The sequence below is a fragment of the Phoenix dactylifera genome, chromosome 1, assembly GCF_051530095.1.
Source record: "Phoenix dactylifera cultivar Ajwa chromosome 1, Ajwa_hap1_PhDact_Kaust_v1.1, whole genome shotgun sequence".
Lineage (NCBI taxonomy): Eukaryota > Viridiplantae > Streptophyta > Magnoliopsida > Arecales > Arecaceae > Phoenix > Phoenix dactylifera.
This window is the reverse complement of record NC_143190.1, coordinates 3012674-3031404: the sequence shown is the minus strand read 5'-3', so window position 1 is coordinate 3031404 and position 18731 is coordinate 3012674. Positions and strand designations below refer to the sequence as shown.

At 38.4% G+C, this 18731-nt stretch overlaps 1 protein-coding gene across 1 annotated transcript; it reads right to left on the bottom strand.

Moving 5' to 3' along the window:
- Positions 1-52: 52 nt before the first annotated feature.
- Positions 53-3034, bottom strand: LOC120104071 (LOB domain-containing protein 4-like). Its single transcript, XM_039114489.3, has 2 exons — positions 2597-3034; positions 53-1186 (listed from the first exon to the last, which is right to left on the bottom strand). The coding sequence occupies exons 1-2, from the start codon at positions 2771-2773 to the stop codon at positions 797-799; spliced, it is 567 nt and encodes a 188-aa protein (XP_038970417.2). The 5' UTR covers positions 2774-3034; the 3' UTR covers positions 53-796.
- Between the last annotated feature and the right edge of the window lie 15697 nt (positions 3035-18731).

Below are 18731 nucleotides of genomic sequence, written 5' to 3'. Positions count from 1 at the left end.
AGAAAGTGTGAACCAAGATCCTAATAAGTGGGGCTTGATCAGCTCAATGGTTAAGGCTCCTAACAACAAAGTATTGACTTGAACAAGATAATCAGGTGACAATTTTCTTCTCCTTTCTTCATCTTGCAAAGGTGGGTTTGGTCGTAGGGGTTCCATCGACAGAATGGGGAAGACAGATTAAGTCAGTCCTTGATTTTTCTCCTCAGGTGAGAATTTGTGTAGAAAAAAAAAGAACAAATAAATCAGGCTCATAAGAAATTACATTTTTCTTTCAAACTATAAACTTTTAAAATTTTCTTGGCATCCAGCCGACTCAGCTTGCCTCCCTGGCATGCAGGTGGAACAAATACAGCAGCCCACGTAGCAGGCGGTAGCCCATCTCAATGCATGGGCAATACCTATGGTGTTCAATATATTGGGAATACTAGATTATACTCCACAGCTCAGAAAGCATGGAACTCTGCTCGATGGCTCAGTGATGGGAATCACTGACAAACCAACCTAACCTGAGACTTTGATAATTAAACTTTCTAGCAGAAATATCATGATACCTGTTGAACAATACAGAACCATAATCTACAAGGTCCATAACATCATACATATATATGTGTATATATATATATACTTATATATGAAGACTTATATATGGCTTCATGATAAGATAGAATATACAAAAATATGTGCCTCTAGCTGGGCACAAAACACTTGCATATTTACGCTGGTAGTCTAGCTTAATTAGATAGCCTCCAAGTAGAGGAAAAAAGGAAAAAAAAAAGAAAGAGAGGAGTTAGTGAGGCTAGCAAGACCACATTGGTGGCTCGCCCAAGCTGGTCTGGTCGACGACGACCATGTCGAGGGCGAAGACGGACTTGGCTGCATGCTGCTCGGGCGCGATCACTTGCAGCTGCTTGGGCGACGGCATGGACGAGGAGCCGGTGGTGCTGGCGCTCGCGGCCCCCAGGGCGGTGGGAGCCCGGGATCCGAGGTGGGCGAGGCAGGCGGCGTGGCGCATGCGGAGGCGCACCATCTCGGCCTGGACGACGGCCAGCTGCGTCTGGAGCGACTCGATCTGGCGCTGGAGGGAGGAGATGGCGCCGACGCAGCCGTAGACCGGGTCCCGCACCCGGGCGTTCGCTTCGTACACCAGGCTGCTCACGGCGTCGCCCCGGTGGTGCGCCGGCAGCTCCTGCACTCGGTCCAATTCACAATCTCTGAGGTCATTTCAAAAGCGCTCGAGAATGCTAACAAAGTGGCCTTGGGGGTGCAACTTGAACAGGTTTGGGTCAAGCCAAAAGCACCAACATTGCATCATATATAGAATCTATCAAAATATTCAGCCTTAGTCTAACTTGATTTGAAGTTCATTTCATTACTAGAATCTAGCTCCCTTTTTTCAAAAAAAAAAAAGATGTGAGAGTTAACTTAATTAGATCAGGTTGTATTCTATTGGAACTTTCACTGTAAGGCTGAGCTTTGTTTCCATTAGCAAGAAGACACATGGTTAAAATTTCTATGCACTAAGGCATCGTTGTCACACCATGGCTCAAAAAAAAAGGATGGGGGGGGGGCAATGGCCACTTTATTGATGTATAATATTCAGCTTAGGTATTGTATTTATATCTGTTTGTGGATGAGTGCGGCCATATGAAACGGTTCTTTAACAAAAAGGAGACAACACCCTTTAAACTCGTCCCTGGGGTGGAAGACCAAATAATTGTGGGGCCATGCATGGGGATAGCCACAACGTCCAGCCTCAGTTTTCTTAGTCAATAAGATTGATATCTCCAAAGCTGTACATGTTCAAACATCCTTTCATAGTTTACATAACCACCGAATGGATCCAAAATTCACACAAAGTTGAACAAGCAACCAATAATTACCACTTAGCAGCAATTCCAACGCTACGGCGTAGAAAAGAAAGGATAGGGTGGAAGTCTGGGTACGCCAATAATAATAATAATAATAATAATAATAATGGTAGAGTTAGCAGGAAGACCAACAAAAGCTTACGATGTTTCCTGCCTCTCTTCACACAGATCTACTAGCGTTTTTTTTCTGAAAGGAGCAAGCGTGACCAAGCTACCATTTTATAATGTGCTAGCGATGTTAGGCAAGGCAATAGATACCATTCAAGTTGCCTAAATGCCCCTGAAACGCCAAAACACCCTTCAACAACAATAAAAACAAGAAGAGTCTTTTTTGCAAGCCTAAGATAAAACAATGTCACTTTTGCTCTCTCTCTCTCTCTGTGTGTGTGTGTGTGTGTGTGTGTGTGTGTTATTATAGATGGATAGAAAATAACGTTCAATTTCAAGAAAATGGTCATCCTAGCAACTTACTAACTATTCTTATAACATAGCTATCCTCGGTTACCATAATTGAGTACAATTATCCTTCTTTTCCCTAGAATTAAGATGGAAAAAATGCCCATGGAGACAATTGACAAGGTCCTCAATTGCCATCAAAAGCATCTCCAACTAAAGCTTCTCAGCAGACACTTAAATTTTAAAGAGCAGAAAAGCCAGCAACAAAGAGATGAAGACATGAAGTGGAGATATATATATACATAGAGAGAGAGAGAGAGAGAGAGAGGGACCTGCAAGAGCTTGCTGACATTGCTAGCTCCAAAGACCTTGTGCACGTTGGCAAATTTCTGCGGCTCGTCGGCCGGGAAGTAGGGCGCAAAGATGCAGTCCTGCGCGCACCGCCGCCGCAGCAGCTTGCACGCGGCGCACGGCGACACCGTCCCCTGTTTCCTCCCCACTTCCCTCATTCTCCCCCAATCACAACTCCCAGCTTCTTAACACTCAAAACACCCACTCCCTCCCTCTCTCTCTCTACTTTCCTTTCCACTCCAAATTGGGCACTCTTTGGCCTCCCCTCTAGAAGGCCAACCGCCCTTTAACACCCATTCTGGGCAGTTTGTCCTCGGCCACTTTTTAGAAGACAAATAAAGGAAGGAGAGGAAAAAAGTAGGAGCAAAGGATAAAGGAGGGGAGGAGAAAGCCAAGGGTGGGTAGGAGGAGAGGGAGCTGGTAGTTGTGGGTATTTGAACCGGGAGATTACTCTACTGCTGGGCCCACAAGGGGAGGTAATATAGATTTGGCAAGGCATGAACATAGATGCTGACAGGATGTTATAATGTCCCTTTTGTGTTTTTTTTTTATTTTTTTTGTCTATATATATGTATTATTATACACTGTACATGTGTACATGATAAATCTTCCCTCATGTTCCCATGTCATCCTCTATCTCCTCTCTTCTTCTTTTTTTTTTTTTTCCTAGTCCCTACTGCTTGCCACTCTCCCTAGTGTTCACAATTTTGTACATTGTACTAAAGGAGAGTACAAACTAGGTAGTGGTGGGCAAGGTGGCTGTAGACTACACACAATATCTGAGTCCTACAAGGAGGTCTCTTCTGTGGCCATCACCCTAAATAGTAGATAAACTTGGAGCAAGAGCAAATGGCTTTAGCTCCAACTCAGTCCTCTAACTCCAACCTATGTTAGAAATTAAACTGGACATTAGTCTTATAAAACTGGATGTGACCTGATTGTATCTGAATTGGCCCAACAAATATTAGTTGGAAGTCAGACAATTAGACTCGACCTCACCTACCAGAGTCTATTCAAGTGGGAGGGAGCTCAGTTAGCAGCATGCATTTAAAATAATTGCATCTTATTTTATCTCATTGTCCTAATTAGCATTATTTTGAAGGGAACAAGGAAGGAAAGCACGTCTTATAAAAATTAAAAATATTAGACTTTGGCATGTTTGATGCATGTGAGAGAACATGGAACGTCCTCCATCAACTATATATATGAAAAGAAAATGGAGTCCAAGCCACAAAAGAGTCAGATTTTGAGAGACAGCCATCACTTCCAGGATTCTGGATTTAGGAGACTCTCGAATCACAAAGAAAAAAAAAAGGAAAATAGTACAAGAAAAATAAGAGATATGACATTGAAATGTGGGCCTAAATAGAGTTGAACTTTCAAATTTGATAGTGAGGAGTGTATGCTACATATTCAGCGCATGTGAGCTCCAAAATGATTTCAACCAAAAAACAAAGACTTGGAGTCCTTGACTTTTAAAAATAATAACAATAAAAGCAATTTAAAGTCACTTTCTAAAAGAAGAGTCCAAATCTGAGCATTCTCGTAATAATAATAAGCATTTAAATTGTAAAAATAATAAGATAACGTTTAATCAAATTGAAGTACTTCATGTTGGTGCTAAGATTGTTTCTTTGCGATATCAGGTATCTCGGCTGTTTTCTTTGTAATGTATATAATATAATATGAAGGTATAAAGAAGTGAGAAATGGCAAAGAGAAGGGTGGCAGAGAGGAGTGCTTTAGGCCTTTCCGGGGGGCCACGAAGTTATGTCGTGAGGTCTTTTAGAGAGTTGGTGACTCGAAAACCAGTCAACTGCCTCCATCTAAGAGGGAGAGGCTACTCTCCCTACTTGGTAGAAGTAGCAGTGGGGAGGTTAAACATTGAGTAGAGGGTGGTGGTTTGTGGGACAACCCTCACCTTGAAATAGTTCCACAGGTGCCCAAGCCATCAACTTAGTCCAAAAAAAGAAGAAGAAAGGGACCTTGAAATAGTTCCACAGGTGCCCTAAGCCATCAACTTGGTCAAAAAAAAAAGGAAGAAGATAGGGTTTGGATTGAAATGGAGACAAAAAACAAAAAGAAAGAGAAAAAAAGGTTCATTCCACAGTGATGGACCATGAATTTAGACAGGACCATTGCAGGGCTGAACACAGAACATGATCTCCCTCATAGTATTTCTGCATTCCATCCTATGTAAGTAAGGATACATTAGGAGGGAGAGGAGGATGAAATATATTAACATCTTTTATATTAAAGAAATGAGGAAACATATGTTCGCAATAAAATCTTAAACCTTCACAAAAATTCTATGGCAGATGAGGAGCACCAGGCTTGATTTTTTTTTTTTTTTGATTAGTTTTTCATTAGTAACATTTTCTTTTCCCCTTTAACAATAGATTATTATTGTAGTCTCGTAGTGTCTTATGGTATTCTCATCAACCCTCATATTTCAATAACTGGAAAATAAGTTCCTTTAACTACTAAGCTTTGACTAATTAGTCATAAGATCATAATTCGTTATTGCCTCCTTATTATTAGATTATATGACAATAGTATATGTAATACATGGCAAGAAAAATGTGCAGCGATTCCTCTTATCAAATAAAAGAATTGCAAAAACATCCTTTTGGTTGAATTGGGATACAAGAACAACATGTTGTCAAAAAGGAGAAGGATATGAAGACATTAAACTCAAGCAATTTATTTGCTATGCCGCCCTACTTTTTCAAAGTTCAACTCCTTCAGACATGTCGCAGCAGGTTAACAACAAGTGTACAAGTATTTTTATCCATGATATTAAGGTTCACATTCTATATTAGTTCATTTAAATGCAGCTTAGATCTTGAACTTCCACTCAGAAATTTCCCCCCTAACTTGTTGAATATTGTGACGACGGATGATTTAGGTTCCAATTTCGATTGTTGTAATTCAGATGGCTTGGCCTAAACCTTTTCCCTTAAAACCAAATTTTTTATAAAATAAAATAATCTTTATTTATTCTTTTTTCCTATATCCATATTTGTATGTACGGAATTCTTATCATTATAAGAATGAGATCAATTTGAAAGCACTTTTATTTTCTTATTCTAGCGGATAGAATCCAACTGGTCTAATTTGGGACCCTCCGATATATCTTTGTTCGATCTATCCTCCAAAAATGGTGAAATTATCGAACTAGTCTTTAAATTTATTTCTGATCATAAAGAAATTGTATGAAGTTGAAATTTTATGTACGGTCTTGTAATAGCAATAGAAACAATATTCTTACGGCTATGATTATCTAACAGTTCAAGTACAGTAGTTGATATAGTTGAAGCACAGTTAAAATATAATTTTTGGTGGTAGAATCTATATTGCCGAATGATAATATAAAGGCAAAAGCCATAAGATAGGAACTACATTCTTTTTCTTTGTTTTTTGAGGGGAGATGGAATATATTGATGCCACCTTACATACAGCATGCATTGGTACCCAAACATACTCAAAAGTAGCAGTGAAACAATGAGTTCTCTGCAACTACTTTGTAAGATATTCCTCATGTCATTATTTTCCTGCCATGGAATTTAATAAACGTTTAGGTTAGCAGTTGAGGACGGGGGAAAAAAAAGTACAGACAATAAAGCGTGGGGAGGCAAAGGTCGGAAGAATCCAACGGGCGATTTCAAGTCAGAAAAAAAAAAAAAAAGCGACGGACGGACAGCAGGGTGGGGCAAGCACGGTACGGAGCCCGCATAGCCGTCGTATTATAAGCAGCGTCCACATGCCTTCTGACCGTTGGAAAAAAGGAGTGGCGGGGGAGGAAAAAGGAGAGAGGGAGAATTATTGAGTGAGTTCACACTGGAACACCATCTCTCTCTCTCTCTCCCATCAGAAAATGTTCAATAGAGATAGTAGATTTCGCGTACTTTTTCCAACCTGTAGGTTCACCGCCTTACGTATGGGTACGTCATCCTAGCGCTACCTCGGTATAGATGCAAAAAAAGTATATCCACCAACGAATCGTCCGGACGTGGGGCATCCGGTCCTCTAATTTAATCGACGCTCGTGCGTTTCGAATCCAGACGATGGAATTATAGCCCCCTTACCACCAGACTACCACCTTGGTGGCTCTCTCTCCTAATTGATATACACACTTCTCTGCATTTTGATAGCTCTCATCTAATGCTCTTTAACCGAGGCTTATAGAAAGAAGAAAAGAGAAGTTTAATCAAGATTTTTGAATTTAATAAATCAATTATCTTGGTGAGTGATTGAGACCAAGATGAACTAAGATTTCGATTTATCTTAGTTGATGTGGTCCAAAATTTGATTAAAAAAATATAATCTTTTAAGATCTCCGGCCAATATTTTTAGGCTGAGATATCAAGATTATTTCAATTGATATGGTGGTATTAATTAAAAAGTTTATTAAAAATATAAAAAATAGTTGTGAGATATCGAAGGATGTGAATACCATTTTGACATGATATTTCGGCTCTTATTAGTTAACATCACTCGAGTTAATCGAGTTTAGATTTATGCTTATACTATAATGTGAAATTCCTAGTACTGCTACAAACTAAGATTTCGATCAAGATAAAAATCTTAATATAATCAATAAATCAACATATATCATATAAAGATAAGAAATTACATAATTATATTAAAAATAAAAAAATATTTATTTTAGGAAAAGAAAAAGTGGAGGAAGATCCATTTGTACTATGATTTTCAGGTCCAAATGTTTAAAAATGCATCACCAACAATGGAAAAATCTAGAATATTTGTCCATGGGCACCATTACAAGCTGCAAAAAATAAAAGCAAATCTTCATAAAAAAACTCATCCAACCTTAGCTCAGTTGACAGAGCGGAAGATTGTAGCAGTGTAATTGATTCTTAGATTACGGATTCGACTCGTGCAGCTCGAAATTTTTTATCGAACCATTGAATATTTTTTTGTTACAATACTTGATAAACACAACTTAAAGATCATTGCAGATAGTTTTTTAATCAAACCATTCAACAACCATTTAGATTCAACGTACCTTTTTAATTTAAGCATTTTTTTTTGACAATCACTTTCTTCGTGTTTGGACTTTGCCTGTGCAAAACACACTTATCAATCTTTTTTTTTTGAACCACTTAACAGCTATTTTAGATTCAACATACCTTTTTTTCATCAAACAGGCCTTTTTTCCATTTTTTTTTTAAATTTTTGGTTGCACCACTTAACATTTCTTTCTAATTATTTTTTTTTTTGTATTACTTAACAACTATTTTAGATTCATTATGCCTTTTTTACTTGAGCACCTTTCCTTTGCAATCACGTTCATCATGTTTCAAAACCTGTCTTGGTCACTAAATCATACTAATGCTAACTTTGGTATGATTAGACTTGATGTGAATTTGTGAACCCTAAAAAAATCTGCTCACAGATAACGTCGGTGGGACTAAAGATTAATTAGATAAAAAACAAATGACTTTAGAAAGAAGATACTGTAGGGACCCATCACGTTGGATATGATTAATGAGCAATGAAGCTGGTCAGGAAACAAAAGAAATTGTAAAGAATTATATTGTTAATATTTCAAGCTTTATAGCATCTCAGCTGACGTTTTAGACTCAAAAGTGGATCTCAGCTGACATATTAGACTCATAAGTCAGCAACGAATCTGAAAACTTTCATACTTAATGTTGCAGGGTATCCATTTCCTATATATAAGTAGATGCAAATATGCAATGTATATCATATGCTCGACGTGTCATTCTTGTAGAAATCTTTCAGACATCCACCATGAGCATGATAGGAGGTGATAGAGACAACGTGGTGCATAACGACTTATCATAGTATATGTTTTTATTTTTGAAATGGACTTGTCATAGTGTATATGTTTTTTATTTTTTGAATGGACTTATCATAGTGTGTGTGTGTGTGTGTGTGTGTGTGTGTGTGTGTGTGTGTGTGTTAGCAATTACTTGATTAGCTTCCTGTGAATTAGAAGTGTATCCTTAAAATTGTTAATTATTATGAGTGGCATAATAATATTATTTATATGTTGCATCCACATTTGTAATGCTGGCTAGATATCCTTCTTATAGGGTATAGTTCATTTTACTCGTACATATTTTACTTCCTTACGACACAGAGGGCTATTGCGTAAATCTTGTCACTACACCCATTTACTCAAGGAGAAGTTTTTAAGATAATCTTCTTTTTTTTTGAATAAAACAATATCTTGTTGCTTGGAGAAAATATTAAATCAATCTTACAATGCTTGAGAAATATTTTCAGTCTTACATCTTTATGGGGGAAAGCTAAGCTTTAGGGTTTGTAATAGATTTCTATTCAAATTTATGACTAGTCAATATTAATTAGGTACTTGCTTGGAGCATAGGTTTGCTTTATTTTATTTTATTTTATTTTGATCTATTAGAATCATCAAACTTGATAGGGATCACTTTGGCTAATTCGTGAAGGATTGGATAAGGTCCAAAAGTAAAATCTACTATATATAAAGAAAAGTGCATCACATACTAAAACTTCAGAACACCCTGCTCGTATAAGATCTAATTGAGGTGCTTCATTCTCTCTCTCTCTCACACACACACAACGTTCGTAACTTTTTGAGCATTGTAACTCACTTTTATTTTTACTAATGAAAAAATAGGGATCCGGACCCTACTTTCATAATTTTTTTTTTTAGTTTTAAAAAAAATAAAGTTGAGTAATTTGAAGGAATTTCTTTCTAATCCTCGAGTGGTTTAAGGGACTTGGACCTTATCTTAAATGCTTGATTGATCAATCAATCTTAGTTTAGTTTGTTTAAACCACTTTTATCCTTGTAACTAGTTTATTACAAGTGCACCTCTGTCAGGTGAATATGAATGACGTGCATGGGAGGCATGCGTCCGCCTTTCTCTTCATGGTATCGGAGAGGGTAAATCCATCTCCTTTCTTCAGTTCTTCCTTTCCTCGCTGCCATGGCAAGCTCCTTAATTAACAGGGCAACTCCATCTCCATCGGAATTACCAGCCAACTTGCATGGTGTTGCCGCCAATGGCGACGTCTATGATTTCTCCTGATTACTATTATATATATATAATCTTCTTCACTCGGTTCATCCCGTAACGATGCTTGTTTCCCAATTTCTCACTGGCAAAAAAAACAAGAGAAAAAAATCCATCCCATGCTGAAGCGAGCAATGCAGGTGGCCCTCGCAACGAAGAACAAGTTGGCCTTCATCTATGGTTCTCTGAAGCATCTTCCCGAGAACTCCCAGCACTCTGCCGGCTGGTCTTGCCCCAAACACCATGGCGTTGTCTTGGAAATATATGGAGCGTGGTGCATCAATATATATATATATATATATATATTTCGGTGTGAGATTTCGACGACCACCCAATTGCCAAAGCTACGTGACTACCAACCATTGCTCTCCCGTGCTCTAATTCGTCTATATCCCTTAGCTAGTTTCCTTTCTTTTGATGGAGTTTTATGTCTTCCATGCATAAAGCCTTTCTTGCTTCCATCCCCACTAATCTCGAGAGGACCTGGAACAAGATAGAACTTGGCGTGAGTGCCGGCGCACAGCTCTCAAAGCACAGATCCAACGGTAGATACCTGCGAAGGAAGGTAGATTTTTTTTTGTTTGTTTGTTTTTTTGCGTCAGTTGCGTGCCTTAATTGTATTGCAGCGTCTCGTTTTTTTTTTTTTAAAATTAGATATCGATCGATAATGCTTTCTTGCATGGCAACCTAAGTGAAGAATATATGGCCTCAAGTGGGCCACTCGCCAATGGTTCCCTAAAGCAAGGCCAAGATACCACTGCATGTCATTCTTATTCATGTGAATGATATTATTACTACTGGCACCAGCTTTGCCTTTCTCCGTATCCGGCTTAAAATAAGAGATCTTAAAGTGTGCTAAAATATTTTCTTGGCATCTATGGAATTTTCCACTCCCAAAGAAAGTATGCTGTGAAACTAGTGTGGTTCTATATACACCCCCCCTATTGCTCAGGACACCCCCCAAAAATTAAAAAAAAATTAAATACTCTCTACACCCCCCCCATTTGCTAAGGACACCCCTAAAAAATTAAAAATTTCTAAATTACCCCCCACCCTCCCCACCCCCTCACCTAAATTGCTCTCTACACCCCCCAAACCCCCCCCCCCACCCCGCTCTTCCCCTCCAAAACACCTCGCCAACGCCCAAAACCCCCCGTTCCCCCTTCTCCCTCTCGTCGCCGGCATTCTCCCGATCTCCGACCACCTCGCCGGCTTCTCCCGGAACCACCTCGCCGGCTTCTCCCGAAATTTTTTTTTTTCACGGTTCGTGCTCCGTTCGGCACTGGATCGCCGAACAAAAGGCTTCTGTTCGGCTGAACAGTGCCGGACAGAAGCCTTCTGTTCGGCACTGTGCAGCCGAACAGAAGCCTTTTGTTCGGCGATCCAGTGCCGAACGGAGCACGAACCGTGAAAAAAAAAAATTTCGGGAGAAGCCAGCGAGGTGGTTCCGGGAGAAGCCGGCGAGGTGGTCGGAGATCGGGAGAATGCCGGCGACGAGAGGGAGAAGGGGGAACGGGGGAGGAGGGGTTTAAGGGGGGTTTGAGGGGTGTTTTTTTTTTCTTTTCAAAACGAAACGGAGGAGGAGGAAGGGGGGTGTATGAGAAAATTTCAAGGGCAATATGGTAATTACACTAAAGGTTAGTTTGGGTTTTTTTTTTTTGGTTTTTGGGGGGTGTCCTGAGCAATAGGGGGGGTGTATATAGAACTACCCGTGAAACTAGTCTTCTCGGAGCCAAACCGGTCTCTTCTACCCTGAAGCAAAACTTGAAACTACAAACATATGTAGGCACAAGATAAGAAGGTGTTGGATCTTATTACCATAACTTCAATCATCTACTAAATTTACCTGCATCGTTATTGTAACAACCCCAGGATCTCATGCAAAATAGCCCAAAATGGTTAGCCGGAAGATATTATTTGGGTTCCTTGATTTTATATAAATATCCAAGATCTACATAGCGAATAATTGATGTGGGACTAAACACACGCCCACACAAGTCCTTACATACTTCTCTTGTTCAAGCCCCGACATCCTCGTCAGGCTAAAGGTTCAAATCCATTCAAATCTAATCATAAACATCACGACCAGCCCGTAATCAGCCCCAATAGATCTGTACTGCAGTGTTTCCTAGTCCACATATGTTATGAGCTAGATTCGCTCTGATACCATTTGTAACAACCTAAGATCTTACCAAAAATGGCTAATTGAAAGGTCTTGTTTGGGTTTCTTGATCCTATATAAGTACCCAAGATCTACCCAGCGAATAACCGATGTGGGACTAAACATACGCCCACACAGATCCTTACAACTATAGTGTGAACTATTTTAGCCAATTTATGCAATACATATGGATGCAGCTATTCCATATATGTTGCTCAAACACAAGTTACTGTACCTTTTTAGGAGACTGTCTTTATTTCTTGGCGCACAAAAAAATAGCCTACTGTCCTGCGATCCACCGTTAGAGTGACCATAACCACATATAAACTTATTTGGTTGAAATTCTTAGTTGGCATTTTTCTCACTCATAGCCCATGCATCTATGCGGCGACAGCTAAGGCGCCGCACTGCATATTGATGCTAATCCTATTGTATAATTATGAAAACTTCAAGCAGGTATATATTAGGGGGCATTGTTTAACCCGTTTAACTTAATTCAATATGTTGTAGGTCGAATTGGGTTACCTGTTTTATAATATGATCAGATTCGGATCTGGATTTTTGACCTATTTAATAAATAGATAAGATTTGAACTTGTATATTTTTTATGTTAACTTATATACGACCCAATTCATATCCAGCCCGATCCGACCCAATTGCTGCTCCTATGAGCAAGTACTAACAAGCTGATACATTCACCAAAGCACTTGGTTGTGGCCAGTTTTCTTGTCTTCAAGGTCCAAGAGGGGCATTGAAATCTACACACCTCGAGGGGAAGTTTTAAGGGACTTATCTTTAATGCTTAACCGAACAACTAATCTTAGTTTGGTTTGTTCGAACCAACTTTAACCTTGATTTATTGGAACCTAGCTACTTGATCCTTATAAATAGTTCGTCCTAACTGCACCACCTCTCCAAGTGAATACGAATCAAGCGAGAGACTGGGTCCAACATTCTTTTTAAAGTGAGGACAAAAGAGCTTTTTAGGGGAAAAATTATCATAGGAAGTGGTTGGCTTGATACTTTGCGCAAATCATTAAGCTCCAATAATGTAATAGTAAGAGCGAATTTAGCTTATTTAATTAGACTAACGACACACACGTCCCAGCTTTTTATACCACTAGACCAGACAAAAACGATACCACTTCTGCAAGGTATCAAAGATTATAAAATCCAAGGCTTTCAAGCGTAAAGAATGCGGACATATAGGCCTCTCTAAGCCATACATTTTAGTCTATGAGACCCATATATCCACCATCAGCTGAGCCTGACTGGCTCCCATCTATGTAGTCTTTATTTGACTTCCTTGAGTTCTCTTGAAGAATCTTTTCATACTAAAGGGACTTATTTGGTTGGAGGGCTATCAAACATCAAGGAACTTTTCATTAAACTTATGTCCCTAACATGAAGATGTTTGTCCAAAGTAATAAGATTCTCTTTGGAAAGTGTCGGACAGTTTGATTAATTCACCATGCATTTGCCACCACAGCAGACACATGACCATCAAGAAAAACTAATGCCCTCCCTCACATGGAAGAGAATGGAGAGGGACTGATCGATGTTTCCACAATTAAAGCTTGAAGACTTTGAAGAGACCTCACCTACTTTGAAGTAAATAGGTTACGTCCAAGGAGTTGCACAGGAAAAATTATCTCGTGACCAAGGAAAAATCTTTTGTATCACGTAAGGGTAGAGATCTTGTTGAATTTTTGAGGAAAACAAGCTCCAAATCCGTGTGGGGTTGCCTCGTGGGCATCCCACGCTTCTTAAACATGGACTTCACTCTTCACAGAGCCACAATATCAAATTTCTTCTAATTTGTCAAGAACTTAAGTTCCAGCAGGACATCACCGAGACGAGGTGCCATCCCATGTGTCGAGACAACTATCTCTTGATTGTTTTAGCATCTCGGTCGGCACATCTTGAGACATCTCTTATTTTGAGTATCGATCGGGATGGTGGTGCGTCCCATTCCATGGCAATTTGGAACAGTTTCATTCTATGAAATTTAAAATCTTATTATATCAAACTGCATCTTTGAATTCCAATTTAAAAAAAAGGGAGACTGAATATTTGAATTTTTTTTTTCTTGTTTTCACAACCAGCTTTCAGCTTAATATTGCCTCTTCAAAAATTGATAGTTAAATTTCCTTGCCATGGCAGCCCTAGCCATTGATGTATTTATTTATCAACACGAGTGACCTCTAATATTAATTTTATCAAGTCAGAATAATAATAGTCGGACTTGGTCCCTCAAACAGTTTGTGTAACATCAGCAAATGCCATCAAGTTGGAGAGGCCAGCTCATGCGATCAAATCTATCAATTAGCCTCCTTTTCGTTTCACATTCCTTGCTCTGATAATTACAAGATCTCAATTGGCAGGGTTAAATCAACTAATCAGCTGTCCAAGAATCTTCCAGCTGTTTGCTTCAAAATAAGAAGCTGGTCTGATGTTTGGCGTGAATGGGACTGAAAGAACTTGAAGAACTACTAATTTCTGCATGCGAAGGTCATCACAAATTCAGAAGAAGATCTGTTAAACCACCTTTAAGAAAGTTAAAGGATCTTTAAGATGTACGTCAAGTTTACTGGTCACCACAAAAAAGTAGTGAAATGTTTTCTTTTTTCCTTTGTTTTTTTTTCCCTGAGAGACATGCCTCCATGGTGAAATTGATGGCATGAAAACAGCCCCTCGGAAGGACAAAAGGGAGAACCGCATAAAGCAACCCTCCTTTTGCCGAGGGAAAGGAAACATAGAGAAAAAGGTGCAGAGGAAAAAGAAGGTTATATTTTTCTAGCTCACATACGCATGCAATAATAAGAGCTTGCGTGCAAAACTAGGCATGCGCAGTGATGGGATGGATAGACATGGGTATGAGATGTGGCTGAGTCAATGCTATCCTTAGTGGGTATTATTGTGCAAGTATTTGAGACTTGGGAGAATCTCTTTTTCTAAAGGGAAGGCATGCATGCAAGCAATATAATTAAGAGTATGATTTGCCATCCATAAGCTACCTTCCTTGTATCTTCAATTTTTTTCAAAGAGCTCTAGATGTGCGAATGCCCTGCTTCAAAGTCTATATCCTGCAATTGCCAAAGAAATGGTGTGGGGACTCGAATCATGACACCTGCTGCAGAGACCCATGCCTGCCAATTGCCGGACCGACCTCATCGCATCTCAAATTCTAACAACATGATGGCTCATAGCCCTACCAAGATGAACAAGATGATTAATAATTGCCGCCGTGTGTTAAGTTCATCGACAACGAGGACCTAATTCATATCAACTTATTTTTGAAAAGACAGAAAGTGCTATTGGACATGGATCCTTATCCGTTGATGGTAGAGCCTTACCCGATTCCAAAAGAGATTAATTTCTGGAAAGGCAAATACTACCTTGACGGAAAACTACTAAACTTTCATGACCTTGAAGCTTTGATAGGACCGAGGGTCGTGCAGGGAGGGAATAGAAACTAATTACAATGGTTCGAGGTTCAATCTCTAATTATATACATTCACGATGTGATCCAACTTCCACATAATGAATGCCGACTCCTCAAAAAACATCGTGTTCAAATAGTTCTTATCCGCAAGCACCCCATTCAAAGAATCAAATTGAATTTTTTTGTAGATGGTTTCCAACGCAAAGCGTATAGAGTTCATATATATCTTTTGATTTTACCACCCGTCTCTATGTTCTAAAGTTTGAGTGCTTTTTTCTTAGCTTTCCGCTTTCTTTTATAGTTGCCCTCTGGTCAGTTCACCTTGCAACAGTTCATTGAATTTTTAGATATATTCAAGGTAACTTTTTTTTCGAGTTGTCGTTTTATCCACCATCATCTTCTTTAAATTTGCGTACTGCTGATGCCGATTGGGCCAAAGATTCTTCAGATAGGTGCTCAACTACATGCTGAAGGAAGATGCTGCTGCTCATATGCATAGGAACTTATGTAGATTGTGATTAATAGTTAAAACTTGGACACAATCTTTGCCATCGACAAACAGCTGACAGTCTAAAAGGGCAGTATGTATTGCTTACATTGATAAGCACCACAAGGAGCACACCAAATGTCCAACGGCTATCCGTTCATCCACTCCTTTATAATCCAACAAAATATAACAACATGTGTCCAAAATATTCATCCAGTAGTGATGTAATTCCACAAAATGGTTGTGATCTGGCTGTAAATATCCCTCTTATTGCAAAAAGTGTGTCATTGAAATACCAACTAAGAGGGAGAGCTGCAACTTTTTATTCTAATATTTTATTATCTTAGTAAATTAAAAGTACGTTTCATTAGAGAGAGTTGGATTTTGAAATAAAAATAAAAATGAATAACTTCCATTTCGGCTGTTTGGTTATAGAATTTTCGATTTCGATTTCTCTCGTAAACTAAATACCAACCAAATGGATACCCTTTGGAAAGGAGAGTTGCACCACCTAATAATCTTTCTATCTTGGGTCTATCTTTTTTAAAAAAAATTATATTTTGAGTTCAGCGTTCTGACCCCAGGATTCTGAGAGAGAACACCCTTTAAAAATTTTTACAGGGTATTATCTATAGAACCAAGAAGATAGGATTTTCAGGAACCAAATGTTACTAATTTTTCCTGAAAAAAACTTTACTGCAGGGGCATAGCCTAAGCATTTTTTTTTTTTTTAGTTTAATCCCTTATCCCACCCTTTCCTTTCCACTCTCAACATCTGACCTTTACCCACAGACACAAAATAAAACTAAAAAAAAAGGAGGGTTAAAAAAAAAATATTATCAAGTCAAGTGGAGCATTACTTGCCCCGAGAAAAGTTTGCCCAATTGGACAAGGTGATCATGTCCGGGCCTATGCAAGTGATAGCGTGATACGACCCTCCAACCGCTCAAAGATATAACAACCCCGCCTTCATTATCACATGCTTCAAGAACACACCAATTCGTTCCTCCTGAGTTTATTTTTCACCATCACTACCCTGAAATGCTTCCATCACAAGTCACAAGGACAACTTCACAAAATTCTTGTCACTTCAAAAAAAAAAAACAGGAACTCTGCACTGCGGTCTTGCAAAAAAATCAGGTATTAAAGCGAAATTGAGGACCGTGTGAGCCCACCACAGCTGTGCGCAGTTAGATTGAGAGCAGCTCTACGACAGTGATTAATTAGATCTAAAATTGAGCTAGAAGGATAGAGTCACATACTTCGATTCAAGAAATCTAGTGCTTGGCAAGAGAATGTATATTTTTTGAAGCGAGGCATCTTTATTGAAAGACAAATAAAACTATAGATTGAATGATTTTTTTTGTGAGCGATCACTCTGACGAAATATTTTAGGCTTCTAAAGCACAAATACCTAGAGCTTTTAAGGACATATTTTTTATTATTATTTTTATATATTCATACTAAAATAGTTTAAAATGCCCATCTAAATAACAAAAAAAAAAATATAATGTAAATACTAACATCACTAAATAAACAAAACTTTCAAGTAAACAATATCTTCGTGCGAATTTACATAAACTAAATGCTGGAGAAAATCTAATATACGAACAGGAAAAGTTGTTAAAGGAAATCTCAAAAGACTACAGCATATTAAAGGAAAAATTTCAGCATATTTAGCCCCCATTTTTTTTCCTGAGGAAAAGACTAGGCAGATAAACCGCAAGCCGTGAACAGAAGAGATAGAAGAGAACAAAAGCTATATAGGTCAAATATTAAGTGTCTCTGGGAAGGGACGAAGATATTCATTATTGAAGAGTCGTGTGATTTTTTTAACTTCTAATAAAGCTTGCAAATGGATTTACAAAATCTAGTGGATTAGAAGATGTCGACTTTATACTACAAGAACCAAAAACTTAAAAAAGTGAACAAAGGGAACTTACAATCACATGGTAACATCAAAGTGGAATTCAATACATTCAAGCTCAGGTGCTATATGGGTTTTATCTGCTACCCACTCAGCATCATCTCTGTAAGAATGGACCCAATACCACTCAAATGTCACAGACTTATGGATGGACATGAAATTAATTTCTGTCTAAAACCAACCGATGTGTTCTTTGTTCTTGCCGGACGATCCATCTGTTCTTAAAGGAAGCATTTACAGCAGATATCAAAATTGTGGATTATGCATTGTCATAATTTTCAGGTGCAAGCTCTGTGCTGCCATTAGCGATAACAGCAATGCAGAGACTAGGAGTGGCAGTGGAGGCAGCCAGTAAGGGTTAGGTGGCCTTGTCTTTAAACAGGTGTGAGAGATTTCTATTGTTACATCCTTCCTATTGTTACTTGATTGCGAACCAGAAATTCCAAAATTTCACCCTGCAATAGACAAGGGTTAGCCTTAAAAAGCATTAAGATTTTAGTAAGTCCATGCTAGCTAAGGGACCAAAGGCAGCATCTTTTTCTGTTAATAGAACAACCAGACAATTAGAACATATCCTTACTAGAATTAGAGAGATAAAACAAGTTATAAATTTGTTACAATGACCATTACTTGAACCATAATAATCAAAAATGGCAAGTTTATAATTAGATATAATATGTTTAGAATCTTATTAAAAAGTAAATTAAAAAAAAAAATTCAGTCACTGGAGTTGTTTATAATGTCATTAGATAATACATTCCATATATGACCATGATTGTTCTATTTTATGATGTTAGCAAATCTAAACAATTTTTCTCTCAAAGAAAACTAATTCAAACAATATTTTTTGATTATCATTCCCATGCTTACCTTTAGGGGGATAGTGACCAATTTACACTAACCTACTTCAGGCAATAGTAAGCAAGAAGAAAAGCTGGAAAAAAAAAATTAATGACTCTGGATAAACTTCAATGGCCGAGAAAATAGTCACTTTTGTGGGATAGTGAAATAAGGAGAGAAATCATGTGAGGGTAAAACTAAAAAC

Coding starts and splice junctions, on each gene's coding strand:
- LOC120104071 (XM_039114489.3), bottom strand. CDS start 2,773: ATGAGGGAAGTGGGGAGGAAACAGGGGACGGTGTCGCCGTGCGCCGCG. Junction 1,187..2,596: donor ATGTCAGCAAGCTCTTGCAG/GTCCCTCTCTCT, acceptor GACCGAGTGCAG/GAGCTGCCGGCGCACCACCG.